This window comes from Alosa alosa, chromosome 18 (genome assembly GCF_017589495.1).
Source record: "Alosa alosa isolate M-15738 ecotype Scorff River chromosome 18, AALO_Geno_1.1, whole genome shotgun sequence".
Taxonomy (NCBI): Eukaryota; Metazoa; Chordata; class Actinopteri; order Clupeiformes; family Clupeidae; genus Alosa; species Alosa alosa.
The window spans coordinates 23,012,007-23,037,617 of NC_063206.1; the positions used below are offsets into that span (position 1 = coordinate 23,012,007).

The 25,611-nt window shown below is 40.2% G+C and overlaps 2 protein-coding genes across 3 annotated transcripts; one reads left to right on the top strand and one right to left on the bottom strand.

Annotated features, from left to right (window-relative positions):
• The first annotated feature begins 3,544 nt into the window (after positions 1-3,544).
• LOC125311761 (serum amyloid P-component-like) lies at positions 3,545-4,987 on the top strand. The gene is made up of 2 exons (XM_048270074.1): positions 3,545-3,734; positions 3,895-4,987. The coding sequence occupies exons 1-2, from the start codon at positions 3,659-3,661 to the stop codon at positions 4,518-4,520; spliced, it is 702 nt and encodes a 233-aa protein (XP_048126031.1). The 5' UTR covers positions 3,545-3,658; the 3' UTR covers positions 4,521-4,987.
• A 2,982-nt stretch (positions 4,988-7,969) lies between these two features.
• Positions 7,970-25,574, bottom strand: fkbp6 (FKBP prolyl isomerase 6). 2 transcript variants are annotated; one of them, XM_048270516.1, is made up of 8 exons: positions 25,412-25,574; positions 25,100-25,217; positions 24,842-24,931; positions 24,093-24,295; positions 23,556-23,675; positions 23,107-23,304; positions 10,055-10,164; positions 7,970-8,876 (listed from the first exon to the last, which is right to left on the bottom strand). In XM_048270516.1, the coding sequence occupies exons 1-8, from the start codon at positions 25,415-25,417 to the stop codon at positions 8,795-8,797; spliced, it is 927 nt and encodes a 308-aa protein (XP_048126473.1). In that variant the 5' UTR covers positions 25,418-25,574; the 3' UTR covers positions 7,970-8,794. The 2 variants fall into 2 exon arrangements, with proteins under 2 accessions (XP_048126473.1, XP_048126474.1); XM_048270517.1 differs by lacking the exon at positions 7,970-8,876 and having other exon boundaries at positions 10,079-10,164; positions 23,074-23,304.
• Positions 25,575-25,611: the final 37 nt, after the last annotated feature.

The window sequence follows — 25,611 nt, forward strand, 5'->3', positions numbered from 1 at the left end:
TATATCATTGAAATGTATAGTCTGGAATCGAACCATTCACCTCGCTTAATCCAAGGGGCGGGCAGAGAATTGTCTTTCAAACTGCCTAGGCATGCAATAGGCCAGCGCTTACGACCATATCCATTATCCGGTCGGCAAACGGCAAATACATCCTTCTTCGAAAGGAATGACTTAAGTGCATTGTGTTGCTCAACTTTCAAAGAAAAGCACAAGTCCAACTCCTCCAAAGTTGACGCTTAACGCCGATTCAAACAACCGCTCTTCGTTCGCCATAGCCACCTTCCTTGTTGTTCACCGTGCGCGGGACTGTCGTTATCCTGTTAAGCCCGGCTTTAAGACTCTCTAACAAAATAGAGCGCTGTGATTGGATGAAGTCCACGGCATCAGCCAATAGAAATCCCTATGGTTTGATACTAGACATACAGGCTGAGCAAATTAATTTGCCGCCGCTAGGGTGCATCTAGATTAGCACATTCTGACACTGGCACATTCAAACAAGTTCTTCCTTTACAAACAGGGAAATGGGGTGTATGCCATAAATCACAATGGCCGATTTGTAGAATTTTGGGGATTTGCGGACATTCCAAATAAGTGGACCCCTGTTTGTGCTACTTAGAATTCCCAAACTGGTATTGCCCAGGTTTTTGTCAATGGGAGACCAAGCACAAGAAAAGGGCTAAATCGAGGCAGTAACATCTCTGGAGCATCCAGTATTATCCTTGGGCAAGATCAGGAGCGATCAAGTGGAAAATATTTTTCGGGTATGCTTACAGAGGTACATATGTGGGATTCAGTTCTCCTTCATGAGATTGTATTATACATAAACCGCGATCCACAAATGGCAATGTGATCAACTGGAGGTCAGTAGACCTCACTACTGAGGGATATGTGATTGTAGAAAACCTAGGTAGGTGTATCAGAAAATGGCTTTATTTTCTTCTATCTGGAAAGGCTGGCTGGATTTTCATTGAAATAAGAAATAACTTATGCAATGCTTGCTAAGATGTATCATTCATATGAGTAGAGACTGTACCTATATTTACTCATACTGTAGGTTTGTATAATATATGATAAATGCATATGATTGCATGTGATTTTAGAGAATCTGGAGTGGTTTAAGTGCTTGAAAATACAAGAAATGCGTGAATACATGATGAAATGAAATTCGCATTTGGTTTGGATAATTGATGGTTGAGTTTCCCATGATTTCTGTATGTCATTTAATGCTTTGTCATTAAAAATCTGTTTAGCTGAAATTCTTCATTTGTATGAGTTGAGCATGCATAAATATAATAAAACGAAGGTTTTAAAAACAGTTGTTTACTCAATTCCATAAAAATGCAAGTCTGTGTCATGCCCTCAGCGCAGCCAGCGATTGTATTCAACAGTAGCCATAATTCCCTGTCTAAATGCCCACCCCATGACGAATAAGCAGTTGTGATGGTCACTGGGTTTTCGGTGATTTTGTTGCTAAGAGGCAATAGTAACTAAGTGCCATGGAAGTGTAACACTTTATATCCAATAAAACTTGCAGCGCACTGAACCCCGACCAGTAGGCACGGCTGAAGTGCCCTTGAGCAAGGCACCTAACCCCTCACTGCTCCCCGAGCGTCGCTGTTGATGCAGGCAGCTCACTGCGCCGGGATTAGGGTGTGCTTCACCTCACTGTGTGTACACTGTGTGCTGTTTGTGTTTCACTAATTCATTGGGATTGGGATAAATGCAGAGGCCAAATTTCCCTCACAGGATCAAAAGAGTATATATACTTATCCGTATACTGTTCCAGCCACACCCACTGCTCACTCTCCTGAAGCTCCCCTCACTCGTTCACACTCCCCAGTTTACTAATGACCTGCACCTGTTCCCAATCAGCCTCACTCCCTACTTAAACCCCAGTCTCCCCTCAGTCTTTGTCTGGCATCGTCAGAGATGACACCACAGTGCTAGCCACCAGCCTGACTCATCCAAGGAGTACTCATCCTGGATTCCCCTCATCTGTTCCAGCGTCCTCCTGATCAGACCCCTCGAGTCATCCCCGGAGTTAGTTAAGTCGATCTTCTGTGTTTTGGGACTTTTACTTAAGTTTACTGTTCTTCTGTGTTTTGGACTCTTTGGAGCTTCTGTTCTTTACTGGCCTGGGTTTGACAACCCACTTCTGGTTTACCTGTGAAATAAAGACTATCTTGTTGGAACTCTACCTCCCTGTCCTGAGTCTGTGGGCCGTGACACTCATATCCCTGCTCATTTTTTTGTGTAGGCCTACTGTATTCTAGTTTGATATTGCCTAATTTGCCAACATTAAACATTTTTTTTTTTTTTTTTTTTAATGAAATATAAACTTTTAGTCTTAATATGATTAATGAAAACATTACGACACACTGTAAAAGCTATTCACTCCCCCATCCAAATAGTCATCCACAGACTTAACTCCCTAACTCACACACACCTCACATGTGTACCTCACCCCTCACTCAATTAAAGTTGCTTCATTAGCATGACTGTCGGGACATAGTATTACCAATTAGTAAACTCATTACAATCAAAAATTCAAAACCAGTATTCACGCTTACTTTTCCTCAGTGAGAACAAAGAATACTTTGTTTGTCTTTGGACTTGTGATTATAAGTGTTTTAAAATTTTTCTATATTTAAAGTGTGATATATTGATAAGAATTTCTTTTAATTCACCACATGTGACGTTTCGGGACACACTGCCCTTCCTCAGAGTGTCACATGTGGTCACATGTGGTGAATAAAAAGAAAAAAATAATGGAGCTCTAGTGTGCAGACTTCTTTGTAATTTTTATTGTCACTTTTTGAGTCCAGCACCTACTTTTTTAACATTTAGATGTGCGCACCTTTTTCTACATTACAGTATCAGTATTTGCCCAATTGATCTACTGATATGTTACATCATCACTTAACTTTTATTTTGTTGGCGGTTAATTAATAGTAATGTGAAGCAAACACTATGTGTTCAACACAATAGGCCTACATTTGACAAAGAAACAACAATCCTTTAAAAAATCCTACATACTGTCAAAGTTTGCTAACATGACTATTGTGGTATTAGCACTCTATGTTTTTAGAATACATATAACATAAGCATCTAACAGAAAAAAAGGCTATACAGCTACATGATTAACTTAAATTTTATGTGTTGCAATTATGAGGGGGTCCTTGGAGAATTTTTCACTCCATGAGGGGTCCCCGGCCCACAAAAGTTTGAGAACCCCTGCTTTAGAACACAAACAACTGTTTATTTAAAAAAACGGCATGTCAGTGTCAGAATGTAAGGAACACATGTGAATTACAGAAAATGCATTAAAATTTCCGATCTCAAACAGTATAAATAAGGGCTGGGGCATAGTGCGAGAAAAAAATAATTTCTTCCATAGGGCCACAGTGTAAAGAATCTCTCGCTAGTCTCCTAAAAGGCGTGGTGCTGGTGAACCCTACGTCATAGGGAAACAGGAAGAACCCTTTTGTGAATCATCTTGCCTTATCAACCATCTCTGATATAACTAACTTGAATTGCAGTCATTAAATGTCTCTCAGCCAATGGAGTTTAAGCACTCAGACACTCCCTCAAATGGTGTAAACTAGCTGGAAATCTCTTAATCCACTTAAAACACTAAGGACCTATTGTGTGAACTACCATGGAAACTACAATTCTAAAGAACATCACAACACTTCTGCTTGTTTATTTCACACAGTCGTATGCTGAAAGGAAAGGTAAGAATCCAGACATCATTATTAACATTTTAGGTAGGCTAATCATGTAAATTATAAGATGTATCTAAGAGGTTTTCCTGACTTTAGAACAGGTCATATCCAAAGCAAGCAGCTGGCGTTCACTGATCTCTCTGGTTTGACTGCTGATATATCTTTGCAGATCTCTCTGGGAAAATGTTCACCTTTCCTGTGGAGTCTGATACAGCTCATGTAATCTTGGATCCCAATGAGAGCAACAGTCTGACTGCAGTGACGACGTGTCTACGTTTTTTCTCAGATCTGACTAGAGCTCAGAGTCTTTTCTCTTTTGCCACCCCTGCCAGTCCGAATAGCTTCCTTTTTTACAAACAAGTGAACCATGTGTATGAAATAAATGAGTATGACAATGTTGTATTATTTAGGGGATTAGAGGACATTGCCAATAGATGGAATTCTGTTTGTGCTACTTGGAATTCTCAAACTGGTATTGCCCAACTGTGGGTAAATGGGAAACCAAGCACACGAAAAGGGGTACGACGAGGAAAAGAAATCTCTGGAACACCCAGCATTATCTTGGGTCAAGACCAGGACAGTTATGGGGGGAAGTTTGACAAAGCACAGTCTTTTGTGGGAATGCTTACAGATGTGCACATGTGGGATAAAGTTCTTCCTTATCCTGAGATTGCTTTATACATGAACGGCATTCCACAGAAGACTGGTGGCAACGTGATCAACTGGAGCTCACTCGACTTTACCATTAAGGAGTATGTGCTCGTAGAGGACTTTGTAAATGGTTTAAATGGTTAAAATGACAAAAAAATGGTTAAAATGACATGACAAAAATGCTTCACTACATCATGAAATACAACTTTCCCTCTGTTTTCCTATAATTTGGGTCGAAATCGCTAAAAGTAGCTTTATGCTTTTGTCTTCTCTCTAGTGTTTTCTTAATGCTTTATTCCAGAGTGTTTACTGTTTTACATTTTGGAGGCAATCCATGGTGTATATTGTTACTTCATTGCAGTAGGCTATTGCAGGGCATCTGCTACACTGTGACTGAATATTTGATTTATGAGCTCCACCTTCATCACCTGCATTTGCCACTCTGTGTCCCATTTCCCCATCGTCTGGTTGACTCAGTCCTCTTTTATGAAGTTTGCCCAGTTTCACTACTGCCATCTTATTTGCCCACCTGCTGTCTGAAGCACTTTTGTTCTCAGCCAAAGTGTACCCAAGCAATTTTAGCAAGGTGGGAACATACAAAATGACATGCACCAAGTCACCTTTTTGTCTTGAATTGATGAACTGTTACACTTACTATGCCAAACCAATGTCTGTTTTTTTAAGGATCAGAAACAAACCTACAAACTTGCACTTTACAATATTTATGGAACTTGTCTAACAAATGCTGTTGATCTTGAACCCAGTTACTCCATTTCCTTTACTTATGCCACACCAATGTCTGTTCGTCAAACTTTATTTTTTAAGGCACTGAACTGAAAATGTTAATGGATTGATTTTTTATGTCAATTTAACTAATTAAAACTTGTATCAAACCAGTTTTTGTCTATGCTGTCAAACATGGATTAGTTATGTTCCCAGTTTTTATATTGGATGTCATCAGAATATTCTATTACTGTACCACTATGAATATTAAAATACACACAACCATGTTTCCTGTATCATACAGCTTTTCTACTGGGAGGTTTACAACTTATTCTGAGTCAATTTACCCAAGTTTGTCACTAAACCAAATAGGCCTACTTGGAATACCCCTCAGATGTCTGAATGCCACTGATCTCACAATGTTTATGGAACCTTTCTGTGAATAATGCTGTTGATGGAACTTTTCTGTCAACTGTGAACTATATTTAACTCATTAAACTTGTATCAAACTAGTTTTGTCTATGCTGTCAAACATGGATTATGTTCCCAGTTTTGATATCGGACGTCAGGACACTTTATTCCTCCTTTGAAAAGGGAGTGGAAGGGTGTTATTGAAATAAATGAGTATGACAATGTTGTATTATTTAGGGAATTGGAGGACATTGCCAATAGATGGAATTCTGTTTGTGCTACTTGGAATTCTCAAACTGGTATTGCCCAACTGTGGGTAAATGGGAAACCAAGCACAAGAAAATGGGGTACGACGAGGAAGAGACATCTCTGGAACTGGCAATGTTAGTTTAGCAGCTCATTTTCAGCTAAAGGGAAATTGTTAATGTATTCTAAGACTGGGAAATTGGTTAACTGTTTCCAGGCTTTCTAAGACGCATGACAACTTGCGGGCCAATGCTGTTCTCTAGGCCCCATAACTAGCAACTACAGGAAAGAACAAGCTGGAATTCAAACAGCAAGTCTCAGAAGAACTTCAAACTTTTTTCTGTTATGTTTAAAGCCTGCTAGAGCACTTGACTGGAGATGCCATATATCCTAAAATCCAGCGATAAAACAAAGCATCTGGACTCTATCAAAGATTAGTTCTCTGTAGCTGTCAATGCACCTCCGGTGTTGTTTGCACACCACCTGGCTCCCCAGCAATCTATTGCCTCTGTTTTAGACCTCCAGATTTTTATTATCACCAATGACAGAGAAAAGTGTCATTGCACATTCAAACTTCTGATGCACAAACCTTATTTTACCATCGCTTGACTCTTTCATCAGGGCATATTTGGGACATTAGCCATCATTCTGAGTCAAGATTGGGATTTTTTTTTTACAGAAATGCTTACTGATGTGGGATTCAGTTTTTCCTTATCCTGAATTTTGTTTACATCTGAAGCCCGGTCCATAGGAGACTAATGGCAATGTAATCAACTGGAATTCACTAAACTTCACTTAAGGACCCAGAGTTATATAATTGTGGTTAACACCAGGTGAAGTGTTCAGATTCCCGGCAAACTGAGTACCGGTATGTTAGAAATTAACTTCATTTTCTTGTATTTGGAGGGCGACTAGGAATTCTTTACTAAGAAATAAGTCATGTTACTTGATAAGGGCTTGCAAAGGTTAATCATTAAGCAGAGGAACAGAAGAGAAAAGCCAGAGCAGAGAGAAATTAACCAGAGCACCCATAACCATTAAATGGAGTGTGAAAGGTCAAACCCTGGCTAATGCTGCCCCCTAGGGCCCATGTCTAGAAATAGTTTGGGACTGGGGTTGGAATTAAAAGGTGCTATATGTAACAACGAACACTAGTGTTTAAAATGGGCATTTCAGTTAAAAATCAAAACATTTGAGAGCAATAACTAGGCTGACCTGGGGGGTATTCCATCAATGTCGCTAATGAAGGCGCTTAATAGAAATAGCCTGGCTTGAACTAGCGTAGACTTTCACATGAGGCTGAAGCCGTTCCATTAACTCAAGTTCGCTGCATCTTACCCTTTTTTATTCAAGCGAGATTTAGGTCAGCTTCATCTCTGCTCATGCACGATGTAGTAAAGTAGACCAAAACACTAGGCTAGATTGACAAAAAGAGGATACATAAAAATAAGGAATTACTAGAGGATTTCTAGTTAAATTTACAAGCAGCATCTACAGGATTTTAATTGAAAGTCAACTAAAGACAGAAAAAAAGAAATTAGATATTAGCCTGTCTTGGTTATATAAATGGGAGGATAATGAAAGCCTGCATTTAAACAATGATAATGGTTCGAAATTAATTGCAAGTTTGAATGTCTTCCCTTTGTTTAACAAAACGAGTGAAAGAATAAATAGCATGACCTCAAAACAACTTGGCATAGGCTATTACAAATCATTGACTATAGCCTACATTCTTAATTTAAAAAGGTTCACTCCATAGCCTATTGTCTGAAAAACACAAACTCAAAACATAAACAGTATTTGCAGACTTCAAATGAAAGTTTGAATTGTAAATATCCTGGCTGTACCATTGCAGTGAAGCCAGTATTTGAAAATATGTTTTTCTTTAATCTCTGATGGCATATTATGGTCATTTTATGATTTATTACAATAAATGTCTTACATATAGCACCTTTTAATTAAGTTCATGGTCTCCCACAAACATAAGTGGTTTAAAGGTGCTCTAAGCGATGTTATGTGGTTTCTAAACTAAAACACTTTGTCACATACAGCAAACATCCCCTTGCCATCTGCTAGCTGCCTGTGCCCTGAATACTTCTGTAAAAAAAACCCTGCATTCTCTGTGGACAGCTCAGGCTCCAAAAACAGCAACAACAACTTGGTCCAGCCTGGACCATAAAAACATAAACTGTTCATCCATATCAAGGAAACAGTTAGGAGGGGAAAATACTTTACTTGAGTACATTGCAATTGTACCATACCACATCACTTCTTTCTATGGTGTGCTATGAAAAACAGAAAATGGGTTGCTGTTATATGCAAATAACCACTATATTGTAAAAGTACAATACAGAATTCAAAAAATCTTTTGACAACAGTGAAAATGAAGAACTTGATATTTGTGTGGTTAAAACAAAATTGACCAATTGTCATTGCTTTCGAAGTCCAATTCTTAAAAAAAAAGTCTAATGGCTTGATTAATGTTGTAACACATAAGCACACCAGTTGACTAGTAGTAGATAGTGTCTTCATAATATGTTTAATTCCAGCCTTTTACTGAAAGTCTATATCTCTTAACTACAACTTAAGCCATCCTTACACCAGAAGACTTTGAAAGATTGTAGTCTTTTGAGTAAAGCTTGAATGGGGGGCATTAGTTAAAGGACTCCAATCTTTCAAGAATCTTTCCCAAATCTTGTCAAAGTCTTCTAATGTATGGGTAGCATTAACTGTGTTAAACTACAAATACTATGAGAGGGAAGTGATCCTTCTACTATTTATCAATAGTAATATCAAATTAATGAACCAACGTACATACATACAGTAAAAAAATAACAATAATGGTGCAAGCAGGGTTCACTTAAGTATGTGAATGACTTAACTAACATCAACTTCAATTTTTTTTCAGGTAGCTTCCTTATTCTAAAAAATATTTTAACTTACTAATTAATTGCCATTAGATGAAATGAAACATCATCCTGAAGCTTTTAATACTTTGTTTACCAACATTTGCATTTAGGTGGACCCTTCTTTTACTCTCAATGTCTTGATGACATCTTCAGGTTTGCAAACATCTTGGAGCACATTTCTTTCTCTTTCTCCAAGCATTCACTGTAGGACCTGCACAGGTTAAAGATTTTTAAAAAAGAGAGCTGAGGGGACAGTTGAAGACAAATAAATCCACAAAACAAACTAATAAGAGAACTACGGCAGAATGATTAAAATCTATAGATTACGTCACGAGGTGCGAAAATTACTTCAGCTCAATCTTAATTTTCCTTGACTGTTGACTGTGACTGTGGCTTTTATAAAGGCCTATTCACACTAATTATTTGCGACAAGACAAAACAGTTGCAGAGGCAAGTTGCAGTGGTGTGAATGTTGCAAGACGTTGCCAGCTCTTGCGAGCCATTTCAAAGGATTTGTCATGTCAAATCACAGTTGCAAGGCTTTAGAACACTTTCACCTCACAGCATTTGTGAGGTGTTGTCACCTACCAGTACAGCAGAATTCACACTGCCCATAAAATTTGAGTTTGGGAAATTTGGTCTGGAGTCTTTCCACTGAGAAGTCTCTATCCCCAACCCAGAGTTGTTTGGGCCAATCAAATCGTTTGGGAGGGCTTTATATGAGGATGGACAGATGAGCAACAATGGCAAGACAGTCACATCACCTGAGCGTGCTTGAGTTGATTTTGTTTACAAGAAAACAATCAGAAAACAGCGATTAAGGCATTAGTCAAGAATGATGTACTTGGCCGTTTTCATATTTCGTTTCACATTTCGTTGCTCTGACTGGTTGGGTTTATCCAATTGCATGCAGAGGCATTTTTTCCCCTGTATTGGTTGAAACAGACTTATCAAATCCAAATGGACTGACACCAGACTCAAATTCTGAATAAAATCTGAGTCTAGCTACACCAGGCTAGAGTGAACCTCCAGTGTTTTAGAATGCGTGTTGCAGCAAGATGCTGGTTTAAAGAGCCTTGCAACTCATCTGGTCGCAAATCTTTGATGGAGGTTGATCTAAAGTCAGCTATGTACAGTATATTTCTTTTTTTTAAAGCTGTTTGCTAAGTGAAGCAGTATACTGCAGCCAACTCGCACTGAAATAATAATAATTCAAAATCAGGAAGAGCAATCCCCTTGAAAACATTTTTACACCAATACATAACATTTCATTGGAAATTGTTGGCAAACTAAAAGTAGGCAATTTGATTTAAAACTAACTCAGCCTTGGGTGTGATACTAGGTACATAGGCTATCTACCATACTGATGTAAAAAAGATGACCACTCACTCTTGTAGTTTCAGCAGTAGGTTGTTGATGTCCTTGTTGAATGGCATTTTTATCTGTGCCTTTGTAAGGAAATCCGCAGCCTTTTCATGATCCCCAAGTTCAAGGTATGCCTAAGGAATTAAAGGGACACTTCACCAATTAGCATTAAGCTTTGTATCAGTAGAAAGCCGGTAGTATTTTCTAAAAAATCCTCCGATGATGCAAAATCTTCTTTTGGGCAGAGGCTGGAGACTACTGTACATCTCTAGTTCCGTATGTTTATGTTTTCAACCCGCCAATAAGTGGTGGGCTTTCTTTTACTGTCTATGAGGGTGTGACCTCACTCCCAGAATTTAGAAATAGTGTCCGCCATCTTTCTTTTAAGCTAAGCTAACAGGCTAGGCTCTTGCTCTGCGGAGAAAGCTGATAAGTAACAACGATGGCGGATGGTAATTTTGAAACTGATGTGGCAAATGGGGAAATGGGGATGTGCGAACCCCATGCTCGTGACTACCTGTACGAGGCGCAATACAACGAGGAACAGTTGAGGATGATTGAGGAACAGGACTGCATCAAGACCTGCCTGTCTGTTAGTAGGAATAGCCCAGGCCAGCTCGAGCTGGGGCAGACTGGTGGTGTCAATCCTCTCGCCAAATCGGCTGAGGAAACGGTAGTATGTAGAGCACCATAGCTTTGCGCCACACATAGGCCTCTTCTCAAACCTCTATTTGCATACGGCCTCTCTCCTCGGTCCTCCAGCTCGTGCCCCGGAAGTCGTTTAAAGCCTGACGTCATCGAGGACATCTCATTCATCTAATTGAAACCAGGAGGCAAGACCGAGGCGAGAGGAGGGAGGTGGAAGGCCCGATACGCGAGGAAACACAAGAATATCCTACGCAGAAGCATTTTCAGTTGGAATTATGCCATCATTGGTCCAAGCAGCCAAGGTAAAAAGTTCCCTCCCACGTCTGTCAACTTTCTTTTTCAAACAAGTTTGCAGGGATTTATTTGCGTCAATAAACTTAGGTAGACCACAAAAAACACCTTTATATGCTGGAATTATCATGAACTACCTTGCAAACTTAAAAAAATAAGTTCATACCTGTTTTGTTCACGCATTGTATAATAAGTAGGGTTGGGCAATGTCCCCTAAATTGGCATTTGATGATGTGTACAGTAAAACATATGACCAGGCTCGGGTTGTGTGGAAGATCTACGTTATGAAAGACTACCATCATGGTCACTCATCTTAAAATGATTTTAATCATCTTAAAATCTTCAGTAGTCCGCTATGCAGCATCCCACGTTATCAGGCTACCATCTATGCTGACTATGAGGGCGGCGGGAAGTGAAAGTAAAGGGCTGTGATCGCGCAGTCCAGGCTATAAATAACAAATCCTGATTACCATACCGCTGCTGTCTGGGACTTCTGCTAAATGCATGAAATACAAGCCTTACAGTGAAAGACGGATAGGTTACCTTCTGATCCTATAATTAACAAAAGAAATTGTTTATTTTAACACAGAGGAGAAAGATGTTATCGTCCATCGGCACAACCCTAATAATAAGTATTCATGTCTTGAGAACTATCAAACATTATCTCATTATTATGACCGCCGCGCAGCGAAGCGGCGGTCATATAGGTTTAGTCAGATTTTTTTTTTTTTCTTTTCTTTTTCGCATGCCCAAATTTCGTCCAATGAGTCGGGACACTGAAAGACCGGGGTACCGCTAAACTTGGTGGGCATGTAACCCCACATGGATAGCATGGAACCATCGTTTTTCGTTTTGATCTGTAGCCCCCCCGCTGGACTGGACCCCCCAAAAGGAGGGTAGGGCAGACACAGTTTTCTGTGAATATCTCGAAAACCGTAGGGTTTAAGAGGACCATTTTTTTTTGTATGTTGATCTCAAGGGGCCATGTCAACCCATTCCATAACCACTCATTTCATGTATAGCGCCACCTAGTTAAACACAAAAAAGTAAAAATGAAGTGTTGTAATTGAAGGTATCTGTGACCTAACATAGTCAAAACTTTGGAAGTGTAGGATCATTATGACACCCTCTGTATGCACGCCAAGTTTGGTGGAATTCCGTTCATGGGGGGCCACACAATAAATTAATTTATGTTACTATACACCAACTGGCCTGTAGGTGGCCGGAGACAGTTTTCTGTGAATATCTCGAGAACCGTGGGGCCTAGGAGGTCCACCTTTTTATGTATGTTGGTCTTAAGGGGGCATGTCAACCCATCCCATTACCACATATTTCATGTATAGCATGAAGTTAAAAATTAAAAAGCAAAAAATTAGGTGTTTTCATCACAATATCTCTGGCTGACAAGGTCAAAACTGCACGAAATTAAAAGTGTAGGATCATTATGACACCCTCCGAATGCATGCCAAGTTTTGTGTACTTTTCGTTCATGGGGGCCTTACAATAAAATAATTTATGTGTACATTTAGTGACGTACACCAACAAGGATTCGGGACACTGAAAGACCGGGTACACAAAACTTGGTGGGCATGTACCCCCACATGGATAGCATGGAACCGTCATTCTTCGTTTTGATCTGTAGCCCTCCCCCGCTGGACTGGACCCCCCGAAAGGAGGGTAGGGCAGACACAGTTCTCTGTGAATATCTTAAGAACTGTAGGGCCTAGGATGACCAATTTTTCCGTATGTTTGCCTCCAGGGGTCATGTTAACCCATTCCATGTGCACACATGTGCATAAACAGATACACACGCACACACATACATTTACAGTAATCATCATTATGACACATACTCACACAGTAGACATATGTACGCATGCATGCACATGCACAAACACACATACGCAGGCAAACACACAAGCACGCACATACACACACACACACACACACACACACACACATAAACACAAATTTGTACACGCACACATGCACACAATTCAAGAATTTTTCCGTCATCTACTCCCTGAATTTTTGGTCATTGATAACCGGGACACCGAACCACCGGGTACATAAAATTTGGTGGGTATGTAGCCCCACTAGACTTTTACGGAAAAATTTAATTTAGATCCCGGGGACCACCACCACCCCATCCCCCGTGCTGGGCCCCTGAAAAAAAAAACAGTTTTTCCTAAATAACTACCTGAACCGTGGCACTGAGAATGAAGAATCTTTTTATGGTATGTTGGTCTCAAGGGCCCACATCAACCTGGCTCATAATCACTCATTTGTGATTTGCACCCCACCCGTAAAAAATGAAAATGCAATATTATTCTGCTTTAATCGCCCTGTCTTCAGTTAAGATGTTCAGAACTGCACCAAATTTTATGTGTATGATTGACCTGGCATTCTCTGGGGGTATGCCAAGTTTCATAGAATTTCATCCATGGGGGTCTAAAAATTAGGTTATGTGTACATTTAGTGACTGTACACTCATTGGCCTGTAAATAAATGCACACATACACATGTACACACACAGGCACCCACATACTATCGGTATTAGAGCGGCCGATACATAATTACAAATTCAGTAGGATTAAAAGAAAGCCAAAATAAATATTCATCATCATCATCATGGCTGCATTTTCAGTATTGGCGAGAAGTGAAGTAGTCGTTTGTCCACTAGATGGGCATCGTTGCAGTGAGGCGTAATTTTGTTGGAAGTTAAAAGTGGGTTGGAAAAACAATGGACGCTTCCTACAAAGGACTGTAATTTACCGCAGCCCGAACATCTAATAAGGATAGGGACGATGTTCACATGAAGTGTAATTCCCATTTCTTCTTGAAGCGAAATAAATCTGAGGATGTTTTATCGGACATGCTTGGTTTTACTGCAGGTACGTTAATCTTGTAATATCAATAAGGACCTAGGTAATGTTACCGTTAAGCGTTGGTTGAGTGATGGAGGCATTTGATTGATTGCATTTGTAGAAAACTATAAATGGGTTATACCAAGCAAATGTATAGCAGCACTGTTTGTATCTTTGACTGTCATTTATTGCACGTGCTACAAAATCATTCTGTGCAATGGAAGATTTACCAACGTTACACTACACCAGTCTGATACAGTTTTGCCTATACATGCGTGAGACTGAGGCGCCTGTTTATTTTGTTTTAAGTGCGTGCAGGGTGTGAGAGGGGAATCGATGTGCTTTGATTACAGCTTGGTAGTTGTAGTCTGTGAAATTAAAAGCATGTGTGTGTGAAGTATCAAACAATGACACCTTCATTTCATTATGGCTGCTTTAGCAAAACACCTTAAGCTACTGTGTAGTGGGTCCCATTTAGAAGTGGCTACTTCATTCGCTTTCCTTGACTCATGGAGCTGCGTGAATGTTATTACAACTTTTCGCCGCGATATGACAGTTTAAGTCCGCTTGATACTGTAAAGTAAGCCATTGGTTTTCAAAGGAGATTTTATTTGTGTCGCCAGCATAGCCTATTGACAATTTATGTTGTAAATAGGCCTACCTTATAATCCTACCTGTAGCTTAGGGAAGCTAACAGCTTTCTATTAGGATCTAGTTTGTTAGTTACCGTTTTGTCATAACTCCCTGATGCATTTTGCATTTAGAATAGCCAGAGCGTGTATATCTCAATCGGAAAATTAAACAATATCGGGTGCCTATGGACTAGGCTGGGTGAACCCAGCCTGATCTGCCCGCTATTTATTTTTTGATTTCTTAAAAGATTGAGCTTGGTCTGATGAAAGCCAGACTAGCCATGGACCTCAGTTAAACAATGCAAGGGAACATGAATCAGCCTATATTTGCACGAACAATAACGGACAAAAGCTCTTCAACTTTGGCCCGTTAAAATGTGTATGAACAGTCTAGCGACGCATTTCATCAAGGCCCATTTGGACATGTCAGTTATTTGCACCACTGGTTAGATGTAAAACAGCATTTTGTTTCAGACTAGGCTACTGTTACTTAATTTGTGCATTAACAATAACGTTTCAGACTACTGTTACTTAATTTGTGCATTGACAATAAAGTGTTACATGAACTAAGATGACTAAAATCTTATGTAGAAGAAGAAACATTCACAAAAAATCCATCCATCCAAAAATGACCTTTGTTTTTGATAGCTGTTGAAAATGGCATGGAACTGACAGAGATGTTTTTGTTTATAAATACATAAAAAATAAATAAATAAATAACATTATGCTGATACCTTTTGCTTTTCCCAAATACAATGTAGCCTACAGGTGTAAGTGACCTTTCATCAATCCAGTTGCAATGGATGAACTGCCCTACTTGTGATTGTTTAGAGATTTTAAAGGTTTTATAACAATGCTACATCTTCTTTGGCTATTCTACAATCTATTCACCTTTTCAGCACCAGTAGGCTACTTTCTGTGCAGCCGCTTTTACACACACTCAGGCATGCCAAACAAGCATACACAAAAGTTTCAAGAGTCGGGGATGGAGTAAAATATGGAGACAAATTGAAGTGTGATTTATTTTCGCGGAACGGCTGTACAGGACTGAGCGGCGGTCATATTTTGTACCGCTATGCGGTACATCTAGTTATGGTCAATAAGTTGGAAGAGAGTCCATGTTCAGCTGAACTTCGCAACGGGAGCAACGCAACGGACCCACAATTCAGTTCGGCAACGGATGCCATAAGCCCATGTACAGTGAATAGGACGTGTCACCAGCACTGCAGCGCATTGTGTGCGGGAGCCGTAAGAGGTGATGCGCCGCATCATCAGTAATTGATATCTCATCTCTCATATCGGTCTCTCCTTCATTCCTCCATCCTCCTATCGTTCCTTCCTTGTTTCCTTCACAACAGGAGGGGCTAGGATCGGAGGAAGGACGGAAGTAAGGAAGGAAGGGAGGGAGGATAGACTAAAAGACAAATGAGAAGAGGCCATGGACAGGGGGGTCCTGGACACATATTTCAGGAGGATCCAGAATGCAAGAGACTGTGGAAAGGCAATCATCTTGTTTTGTCTGCCCGTGTTCGGAATATAAGCCGATTCAGGGTACCCGACGGTCAGTAGCCAAACATTACTGCAGCCATCAAGAAACTGTTGATGCATAATTTTAGAATCCTTATTAATGCCAAAATGTTACATTGAGTCCCTCTGTGTGCTTGTAGCTTAGGCCTATGCTACTTCCTGGGGGAGTGGCTTGGTAGGGCAGTGAAGAGAAGTGAAAGACAGGAAATTCTGGGAGTTGTTGGCCTTCATCCACGAGCCAAAAATATTTTTTTGCCTTTTTCTCGGTCAAGAAGGCACAGACTTCAATGATGATTCCACATTTTTACTACATAAATGACAATTACACAATTATCTTCCAAGCGGTGAAGTGCTCCTTAAAGTATGTGAAAATGTATTTCCCTCCCACACTGTCTGAATAATCACCTGACAACACCTGTCAAACTGATACAAAAGGTCACCATAATGAGAAGCTGCCCTCAGGTAGTAACATACAGCACCTGCATTAACATGATGTGCAAAATTGCATCAACATGACCTCATGACCTGCTTGGCCAATGAGGTACAATTGCACTACTCTCGGTTCCTAACCACTGGGAAGAACCTTAACCCAAAACAGGAACCAAAAAGGCCCCTCTAAGTATGGTTATAGGAACTATAATCGTCCCCATTTCTATGCAGTGTGAACACAAAAAAACAGGGTATGTATAGTTGCTATTGGGGTAGTTATTCTTTCACACAAACTAGGGCTGCTGGATTATGCCAAAAATCATAAATCACGATTATTTTGGTCAAAGTTGTAATCTCGATTATCGATCGATTATTCATGAGGGTCTCCCCTTGGTCTTTGAAAATATATTCCATAATCCATTGGAACTAAAGGAGCAAACAATCAGTGTTATTGATCTAATGGTAGCGTTCGCCTTTCCCTAATGTTATCCTTGTGCACTTGTAGAAGCTAATAGATAAACTGTACCATGCTGATTTTAAAAAACAGGCGTGTTCTAACGTTGGATTAGCCAATTTGCCATAAGTTCTCTGAGTAATTTGGTCACCTCGATTGACAGTGATAGTAACAAAGTTGGCAGAGAATGCACTAGTTACAATTTCGGCGTGGTTCATGATTCTACCGACTGCAGGAGCACACACACATGCAACTCAAAACGTGTGGAGTGTGGGGTTTAAAGAAGCAGCCTGAATCAGTGTGCTGTATTAGTTGAAATTGTATCCATTTCCAAAAACCCTATTTCTTAACGGAATGTGGCAAAATAATTGTTTTTTTCTCGATTATACTATTTTCGTGATTGTTTGGAGCCAAAATTTAGATTGAGATTGAAATTGAAATTCGATTAATTGCACAGCCTTAAAACATACGGGCATTTGCGGGCGTTTTCCAGGCATTTTTGGGCGGTAACCAGGTACGCCATGTTGTTGGAGGTGCAAACAAACGCTGCATCGCCATTGGGATCACATAGTAAGGAACTGGCTCAAGGGTTATACAAGTATTTTCTTGTGTTTAGTTATGAAAGCGCAGTTTTTATAGTTATCCATGTGCAGGGGCGTCACTAGACCTTATTTACTGGGGCATGTGCCTTAGTAAAAGTCTCCAGTGCCCCAGTAAAATTCTAGCGCTGCTCTCGCTGGAAACGGCATTCATGAGCGCATCTCCACGCCTGCTTTAGTCATGACTCGAGCCTGGTCACTTACCAGCCAATAATAAAAAAAAAACATGGAAAAAAGAAAGGGCCCATAATAGCCAATCAGGAAATAGCACCTCAACTTCAACAACCAATGAAAATCGTTCACATGATTCTTCCGAGTGTTTCGTTGTACAGTGGAAACCACTGGAGCTCATCACATCACTTGGAGCGGAGAGTAAGTCGTCCCCTGTTTTAATGTTACAACAAATTCACAACTTGTTTGACAGAAAATATGACAAAGTTGATCGATGTTAGAGAATGTTGCCCACATAATTAGCATCTGTTTTTCAATGCTTAGCGTCATTGTAGCCTAAATTTAGGCTATAATGGCGGTGGCAGTGTAGTGGTTAAGGAGCTGGGCTAGTGTGCAGTAGCCTGAAAGTTGTCGGTTTAATTCCAGGCTTCCACCGTTGTGCCCTTGAGCAAGGCACTTAACCCCAAGTTGCTCCGGGGACAATATGATCCCTTGTAATATAGCTGACAAGCTTGTCACTTTGGTCAAGAAGTGTCTGCTAAATGTAATGTAAACTTAGCAACAGTTTACCAGCTTGTGCTCTCTCCCTGACACACACACTCACACCATGCGTAGGCTGCATGCACACATGCGGACAATTAATAATGATTCACATATAGGCTACTGTAGAGAGAGTCCTGTAAAAGTAGCCTATACTGTTTGTGAAGCTGTCCTACTGTAAAACTAAACATAGCCTTCTGATAAACTATTCAGAGATGGACATCAAAAAATTCTTCCTGAACAGAGGCAGAAGGGGAGGAAGAGATGAGGAGGACGAGGGAGGTATGATAATTGCCCACATTAACGGTAACATTAACATTTATGTTGGTAATAGTCAGTGCTGTGATTTGATCAATGGTTTAATGACAAACTTAAATAAGTTTGCTGCATTTGCAAATGTAGACTATAACTAGATGTACCGCATAGCGGTACAAAATATGACCGCCGCTCAGTCCTGTACATCCATTCCGCGAAAATAAATCACACTTCAATTTGTCTCCATCTTTTACTCCATCCCCCACTCTTGAAACTTTTGTGTATGCTTGTTTGGCATGCCTGAGTGTGTGCAAAAGCGGCTGCACAGAAAGTAGCCTACTTGTGCTGAAAAGGTGAATAGATTGTAGAATAGCCAAAGAAGATGTAGCATTGTTATAAAACCTTTAAAATCTCTAAACAATCACAAGTAGGGCAGGTCATCACAGTTCATCCATTGCAACTGGATTGATGAAAGGTCACTTACACCTGTAGGCTACATTGTATTTGGGAAAAGCAAAAGGTATCAGCATAATGTTATTTATTTATTTATTTATTTTTTATGTATTTATAAACAAAAACATCTCTGTCAGTTCCATGCCGTTTTCAACAGCTATCAAAACAAAGGTCATTTTGGATGGATGGATTTTTTGTGAATGTTTCTTCTTCTACATAAGATTTTAGTCATCTTTAGTTCATGTAATACTTTATTGTCAATGCACAAATTAAGTAACAGTAGTCTGAAACGTTATTGTTAATGCACAAATTAAGTAACAGTAGTCTGAAACGAAATGCTGTTTTACATCTAACCAGTGGTGCAAATAACTGACATGTCCAAATGGGCCTTGATGAAATGCGCCGCTAGACTGTTCATACACATTTTAACGGGCCAAAGTTGAAGAGCTTTTGTCCGTTATTGTTCGTAAGCAAATATAGGCTGATTCATGTTCCCTTGCATTGTGTAACTGAGGTCCATGGCTAGTCTGGCTTTCATCAGACCAAGCTCAATCTTTTAAGAAATCAAAAATAAATAGCGGGGCAGATCAGGCTGGGTTCACCCAGCCTAGTCCATAGGCACCCGATATTGTTTAATTTTCAGATTGAGATATACACGCCTGGCTATTCTAAATGCAAAAATGCATTAGGAAGTTATGACAAAACTGTAACTAACAAACTAGATCCTAATAGAAAGCTGTTAGCTTCCCTAAGCTACAGGTAGGATTATAAGGTAGGCCTATTTACAACATAAATTGTCAATAGGCTATGCTGGCGACACAAAATAAAATCTCCTTTGGAAACCAATGGCTTACTACGACTTACAGTATCAAGCGGACTTAAACTGCCATATCGGGCGAAAAGTTGTAATAACATTCACGCAGTTCCATGAGTCAAGGAAAAGCGAATGAAGTAGCCACTTCTAAATGGGACCCACTACACAGTAGCTTAAGGTGTGTTGCTAAAGCAGCCATAATGAAATGAAGGTGTCATTGTTTGGATACTTCACACACACGTGCTTTTTAATTTCACAGACTACAACTACCAAGCTGGAATCAAAGCACATCGATTCCCCTCTCACACCCTGCACGCACTTAAAACAAAATAAACAGGCGCCTCAGTCTCACGCATGTATAGGCAAAACTGTATCAGACCGTGTAACGTTGGTAAATCTTCCATTGCACAGAATGATTTTGTAGCACGCGGCAATAAATGACAGTCGAAAGATACAAACAGTGCTGCTATCAATTTGCTTGGTATAACCGCATTTATAGTTTTCTACAAATGCAATCAATCAAATGGGCCTCCATCACTCAACCAACGCTAACGGTAACATTACCTAGGTCCTTATTGATATTACAAGATTAACGTACCTGCAGTAAAAACCAAGCATGTCCGATAAACATCCTCACTTCATCCTCACTTACACTTCATGTGAACATCGGCCCTGTCCTTATTAGATGTTCGCGGTAAATTACAGTCCTTGTAGGAAGTGTCCATTATTTTTCAACCCACTTTTAACTTCCAAAAATTACGCCTCACTGCAACGATGCGCCATCTAGTGGACAAACGACTACTTATCGCCAATACTGAAAATGCAGCCATGATGATGATGATGAATATTTTGGCTTTCTTTTTGATCCTATTGAATTTGTAATTATGTATCGGCCGTTCTAATACCGATAGTATGTGGGTCCCTGTGTGTGTGCATGTTTATATGTGTGCACCGCCATTTACAGGCCAATGAGTGTACAGTCACTAAATGTACACATAACCTATTTTTTTAGCCCCCATGGATGAAATTCTCTTAAACTTGGCATACCCCCATACCCCCAGAGAATGCCAGGTCAATCATACACATAAAATTTGGTGCAGTTCTGAACATCTTAACTGAAGATAGGGGCGATTAAAGCAGAATAATATTGCATTTTCATTTTTACCGGGCGGGGCAAATCACAAATGAGTGATTATGAGCCAGGTTGATGTGGGCCCTTGAGACCAACATACCATAAAAGATTCACAGAGAACTGTGTCTGCCCTACCCTCCTTCGGGGTCCAGTCCAGCGGGGGCTGCAGATGAAAAACTAAAAATGACGGTTCCATGCTATCCATGTGGGGGTACATGCCCACCAAGTTTTGTGTACCCCGGTCTTTCAGTGTCCCGGGAATCCTTGTTGGTGTACGTCACTAAATGTACACATAAATTGTGTTGTGAGGTGTTGTAATCGCAGGTATCTGTGACCTAACATAGTCAAAACTGCACGAAATTGGAAGTGTAGGATCATTATGACACCCTCTGAATGCATGCCAAGTTTCGTGGAATTCCGTTCATGGGGGGCCACACAATAAATTAATTTATGTTACTAAACACCAACTGCCCTGTAGGTGGCCGGAGACAGTTTTCTGTGAATATCTCGAGAACCGTAGGGCCTAGGAGGTCCACCTTTTTTTTGTATGTTGGTCTTAAGGGGGCATGTCAACCCATCCCATTACCACTTATTTGTATTATGTACTTATGTATAGCGCCACCTAGTAAAAAATGAAAAAGCAAATAATTAGGTGTTTTCATCACAATATCTCTGGCTGACATGGTCAAAACTGCACGAAATTGAAAGTGTAGGATCATTATGACACCCTCCGAATGCATGCCAAGTTTTGTGAACTTTCGTTCATGGGGGGCCTTACAATAAAATAATTTATTTGTACATTTAGTGACCGTGCACCAACAAGGATTCCGGGACACTGAAAGACCGGGGTACACGAAACTTGGTGGGCATGTAACCCCACATGGATAGCATGGAACCATCGTTCTGTAGCCCCCCCGCTGTACTGGACCCCCCGAAAGGAGGGTAGGGCAGACACAGTTTTCTGTGAATATCTTGAGAACCGTAGGGCCTAGGATGACCAATTTTTTCCGTATGTTTGCCTCCAGGGGTCATGTTAACCCATTCCATGTGCACACATGTGCATAAACAGATACACACGCACACACATACATTCACAGTAATCATACGTATGACACATACTCACACAGTAGACATATGTATGCATGCATGCACATGCACAAACACACATACGCAGGCAAACACACAAGCACACACACACACACACACACCCCACACACATAAACATAAACGTGTACACACACACATGCACACAATTCAAGAATTTCTCAGAATTATGAACAGGCAAGATGGGGGTGGGGTTGTATAAAATGAATTTTACATGTGGAATCTATGAACTAATTATGTTTTGGTACTTGTCGTCTAGCAGATACCAGTGAGAATTGAGTGTGGCTAATGCAATTTAGTGAGACAGTTAGAATCATATAGGCCTTTCAGCGTGATTTATTTTTGTGGAAAAAATGTGCTGGACTGGGCGGCGGTCATATTTTGTACCGCTCTGCGGTACATCTAGTTTTGGTAACTATAACTAGCTATTTGAAATCGTTAGAACACTAAACATATCGGAGGTGCCAAATGTTGAGTTACTCCTGTTTAGATTTTTTGACCTTAATCGCTTCTATAATATATTGCTATTGTCTATCCAAAGTAAGGTGCCTGTTTTAAACTTAACTGATGGTCAAATCAACAAAAATCCATTATTGTTTGCACCTCCAAGTGGTCTGTGACGCAAGTTTGTGTGAAAGAATAGGAAGGAACTATTACTTTAATCCAGTACTTTTTGTCAAATTACACAAAATGTTCAATCTTCCAGCTGTTTGTTCTGTGTGTCTAAACTAAATTATTTGTTCATAAATCTTTCCTGAATCTTGGTCTATACCTTCACACATGTAGAGAGTTTAAAGAGAGCTGCAAAAGAGAGTTAGAAATTAACTTTTTAAAATGTGAAGTGAATTTCGCAAATAGTCAAATTCACCAAAAACTAAATTATTTGTTCATAAATCTTTCCTGAATCTTGGTCTATACCTTTACACGTGTAGAGAGTTTAAAGAGAGCTGCAAAAGAGAGTTAGAAATTAACTTTTTAAAATGTGAAGTGAATTGAAAAATGTGAAAAAGTGAAAGTGTCAAATTCACCAAAAAATGACTCAGCCAATTTCATATTTTAGCATTTGGCTAGTGCTAACTGTTCCCTGCTCATGCACAACTTTAGCTGATGTTTAAGTTCACTTTCACCTGCAGATATCAACAGTACTCCTGGCACCTAACCTGGCCACAGCGGTAGAGTGCTTTGGCATTGTTGGGATCCATTTCTAAGACCCTCTGCCCATACTTCAAGGATGTGGTCGGCCTTTCCAGTCGAAAGTAGGTCAGGGAAAGATTGAGCAGGACGGCCACCAGTGCTGCCTCAACACTGCTCTTTTCCTCCTCTCTCAGCACCTCACGGTTCTCAAGGAGCATCACGCCCTGCGGCACAGATCAGAAATCCACTTAACTCGCTGTACACAAATCTACAAATCGTTGTACAAAAATCATATGGTCTATTATGGTCTCTTATTGTAAAAATAAGAAACTTTAGTAGAGAACAGAGAAAATATAGCCTTTGTAACACAGATACTGTAAGTTTTAGTTGGAGTTGCAGATTTCAGCACCTCAGCTGAAAACCACCACAAAGGTGATCACTTATGAATTTAAAACTCATCCTTCATTACTGATACCTGTTTGTAACGGTCTTTGGCGTCCTCATAGCGACTCTGCCTGAAGCAGCGATTGCCAAAAAAGCGCTGTGTATTGACGACGTCAAGCACTGTGGCCAAAGGGACATCATTCTGCTCCTCCTGTTGATACATGTCCAAATGCCCGTCAAACATCAATGTGACTCACACTGTGTTGATGTAGTGACATGAACAACCTCTTTAAAATAATGTAGAGGTTGAGGAAATTCTTCCTCTTTATGTTCTCAGCCAGACACATGGATTAAATTCACAGTTTACAATACCGGTACTCGTATTTTTATTACATTAAAACACTACAATGTACTTAGATTTTATGATATGGAAATGATGTTAAAGCCCATGGACCAAGGGCAATGATAAAGATGCTTGAAAGAAAATAAGCTAGACTTTTCGGAAGGTTTAACTACTAGAGGATTTCAAGACAAAGACCTCACAGTATTCATTACACTGTTGCCTATAGTTTTGCCTTTCTTCACCACACATTTTCTCATCACAGTCAACTGCAAAAATCTTCCTCACCGGTGACAGTGCAAAGAATTCGTCAACCTTGGCTGAGTCCAAGAAGTCAATCACGTGAACTTCATAAAACACGGTGGCAGATGATGGTATCAGTGGAGGACAGCCCATGTCCCCATATGCATATTTGGGCTTGAAGAGAAAGTGGGCCAACTCGCCCTTCTTCATGGTCAGGAGGCCTACCTCAAGTCCCCACAGTGTCACATCTAGGGTAATAAGAAGAGGGGGGAAACATGAGAAAGAGCCAGCAATTAACAGAATAAACAGACATTATAGATGGTGGCCAACGACAGGCTGACACCTGGTACTCTCTAAAGCAGGGGTCTCAATCAAGATAGCTCACAAGCTAGGCTCCCCACCTGTTTCAGAGCAGGTCACCAAAAGGTTCAAGGAAAATGTTCATGAATCTGTCATTTGGTAAATTGGTTAAAATGCCTATCAAATCAAGCTCACAGTCTACAAACAGAGAAGATAAATGAGTTGAAAGGAGCTTAAAATGCAAACAAAGCTTAGCTTATTCGGCTGATCTAGGGCAGAGATCAGCTATGTCTAATAACTAATAACCTTAACATTGGTAGTTCTCAGCCATGTTCATTTTGTCAAAGTAGCTCTTGGAGGGAAAAAGTTGTTGAAGACCCCTCTAAAACTCATTTAAAAGGACATTCTATCGCATAGCTTCAACATGCTGTGTTTGTTAGTTGTGGGGCATGATGCACAAACTGGGTTATGTCTGCAATTCTTAGATCTCTCACCTCTTCCTAGCTTCATCATTCTAGGATGTTTCAATTTGTTGGTTGTCTCGAACGGGTCATCAGAGTATTCAAGATATCCCGAAAGATTTACTATGAAACAGATTTATTTTGGGCAAAACCTTTCAGTGACATATAACATGTGTGACACCACTGTAATTAAAATATTAATTAATTAATTAAAAACTGACTACGCACTTCTTCCGTGTTCAACTATTATTACCGGTATCTAACGATTTAGGCTATCACTAGCCATGCTACCTGATACTGACGCGTCCCTTGGGACAAGAGGCCCTTCTCCAGGCTGAATAACCCTTTTCAAAATTCCTCCATCTCCCAAAATATCTTGCATCTGCGCTGCAAGACGTTCGAATGGCCTCTGTATGTGGCAAGCAAAAGGTAGGCAAGGATACAAACACAAAAGATGTTCTACACAGTAGTACGAATTTTAGCATTTGAGCTAGCGAATAGCTCTATAGCACTTTGAAGGTTGGCTTTGATTAACACGTGTGCACATATAGAGGCCTGACAAGAATCCCGCCATGGGGTATTAAACAAAATTGTCTATCTCACCTGCATTGTTTCACTGTATTTCAGTCGGAGTATTAGTTAAACCTGAAAACAGACTGCTATGATACAGACATATATTTGTAGGTTGCTGTCAACTTGGGAAAGCCAGTGGAAGATGGTCTCGCTAGCTTCTTTTGCAGCAGCACCGAGTGTGATGTCAGCGACAATAAAATGACAACTCAAATAGGCTACCCAACAGTGTC

What these genes read in the sequence shown, in the direction of transcription:
- fkbp6 (XM_048270516.1), bottom strand. An exon ending in AAGGGACGCGTCAGTATCAG is followed by an intron (nt 24,932 to 25,099) that starts GTAGCATGGCTA and finishes TCTGTTTCATAG; the next exon opens with TAAATCTTTCGGGATATCTT. An exon ending in CCAAAGACCGTTACAAACAG is followed by an intron (nt 23,305 to 23,555) that starts GTATCAGTAATG and finishes TCTGTGCCGCAG; the next exon opens with GGCGTGATGCTCCTTGAGAA.
- LOC125311761 (XM_048270074.1), top strand. Translation starts at nt 3,659, where the DNA reads ATGGAAACTACAATTCTAAAGAACATCACAACACTTCTGCTTGTTTAT. An exon ending in GTCGTATGCTGAAAGGAAAG is followed by an intron (nt 3,735 to 3,894) that starts GTAAGAATCCAG and finishes ATATCTTTGCAG; the next exon opens with ATCTCTCTGGGAAAATGTTC.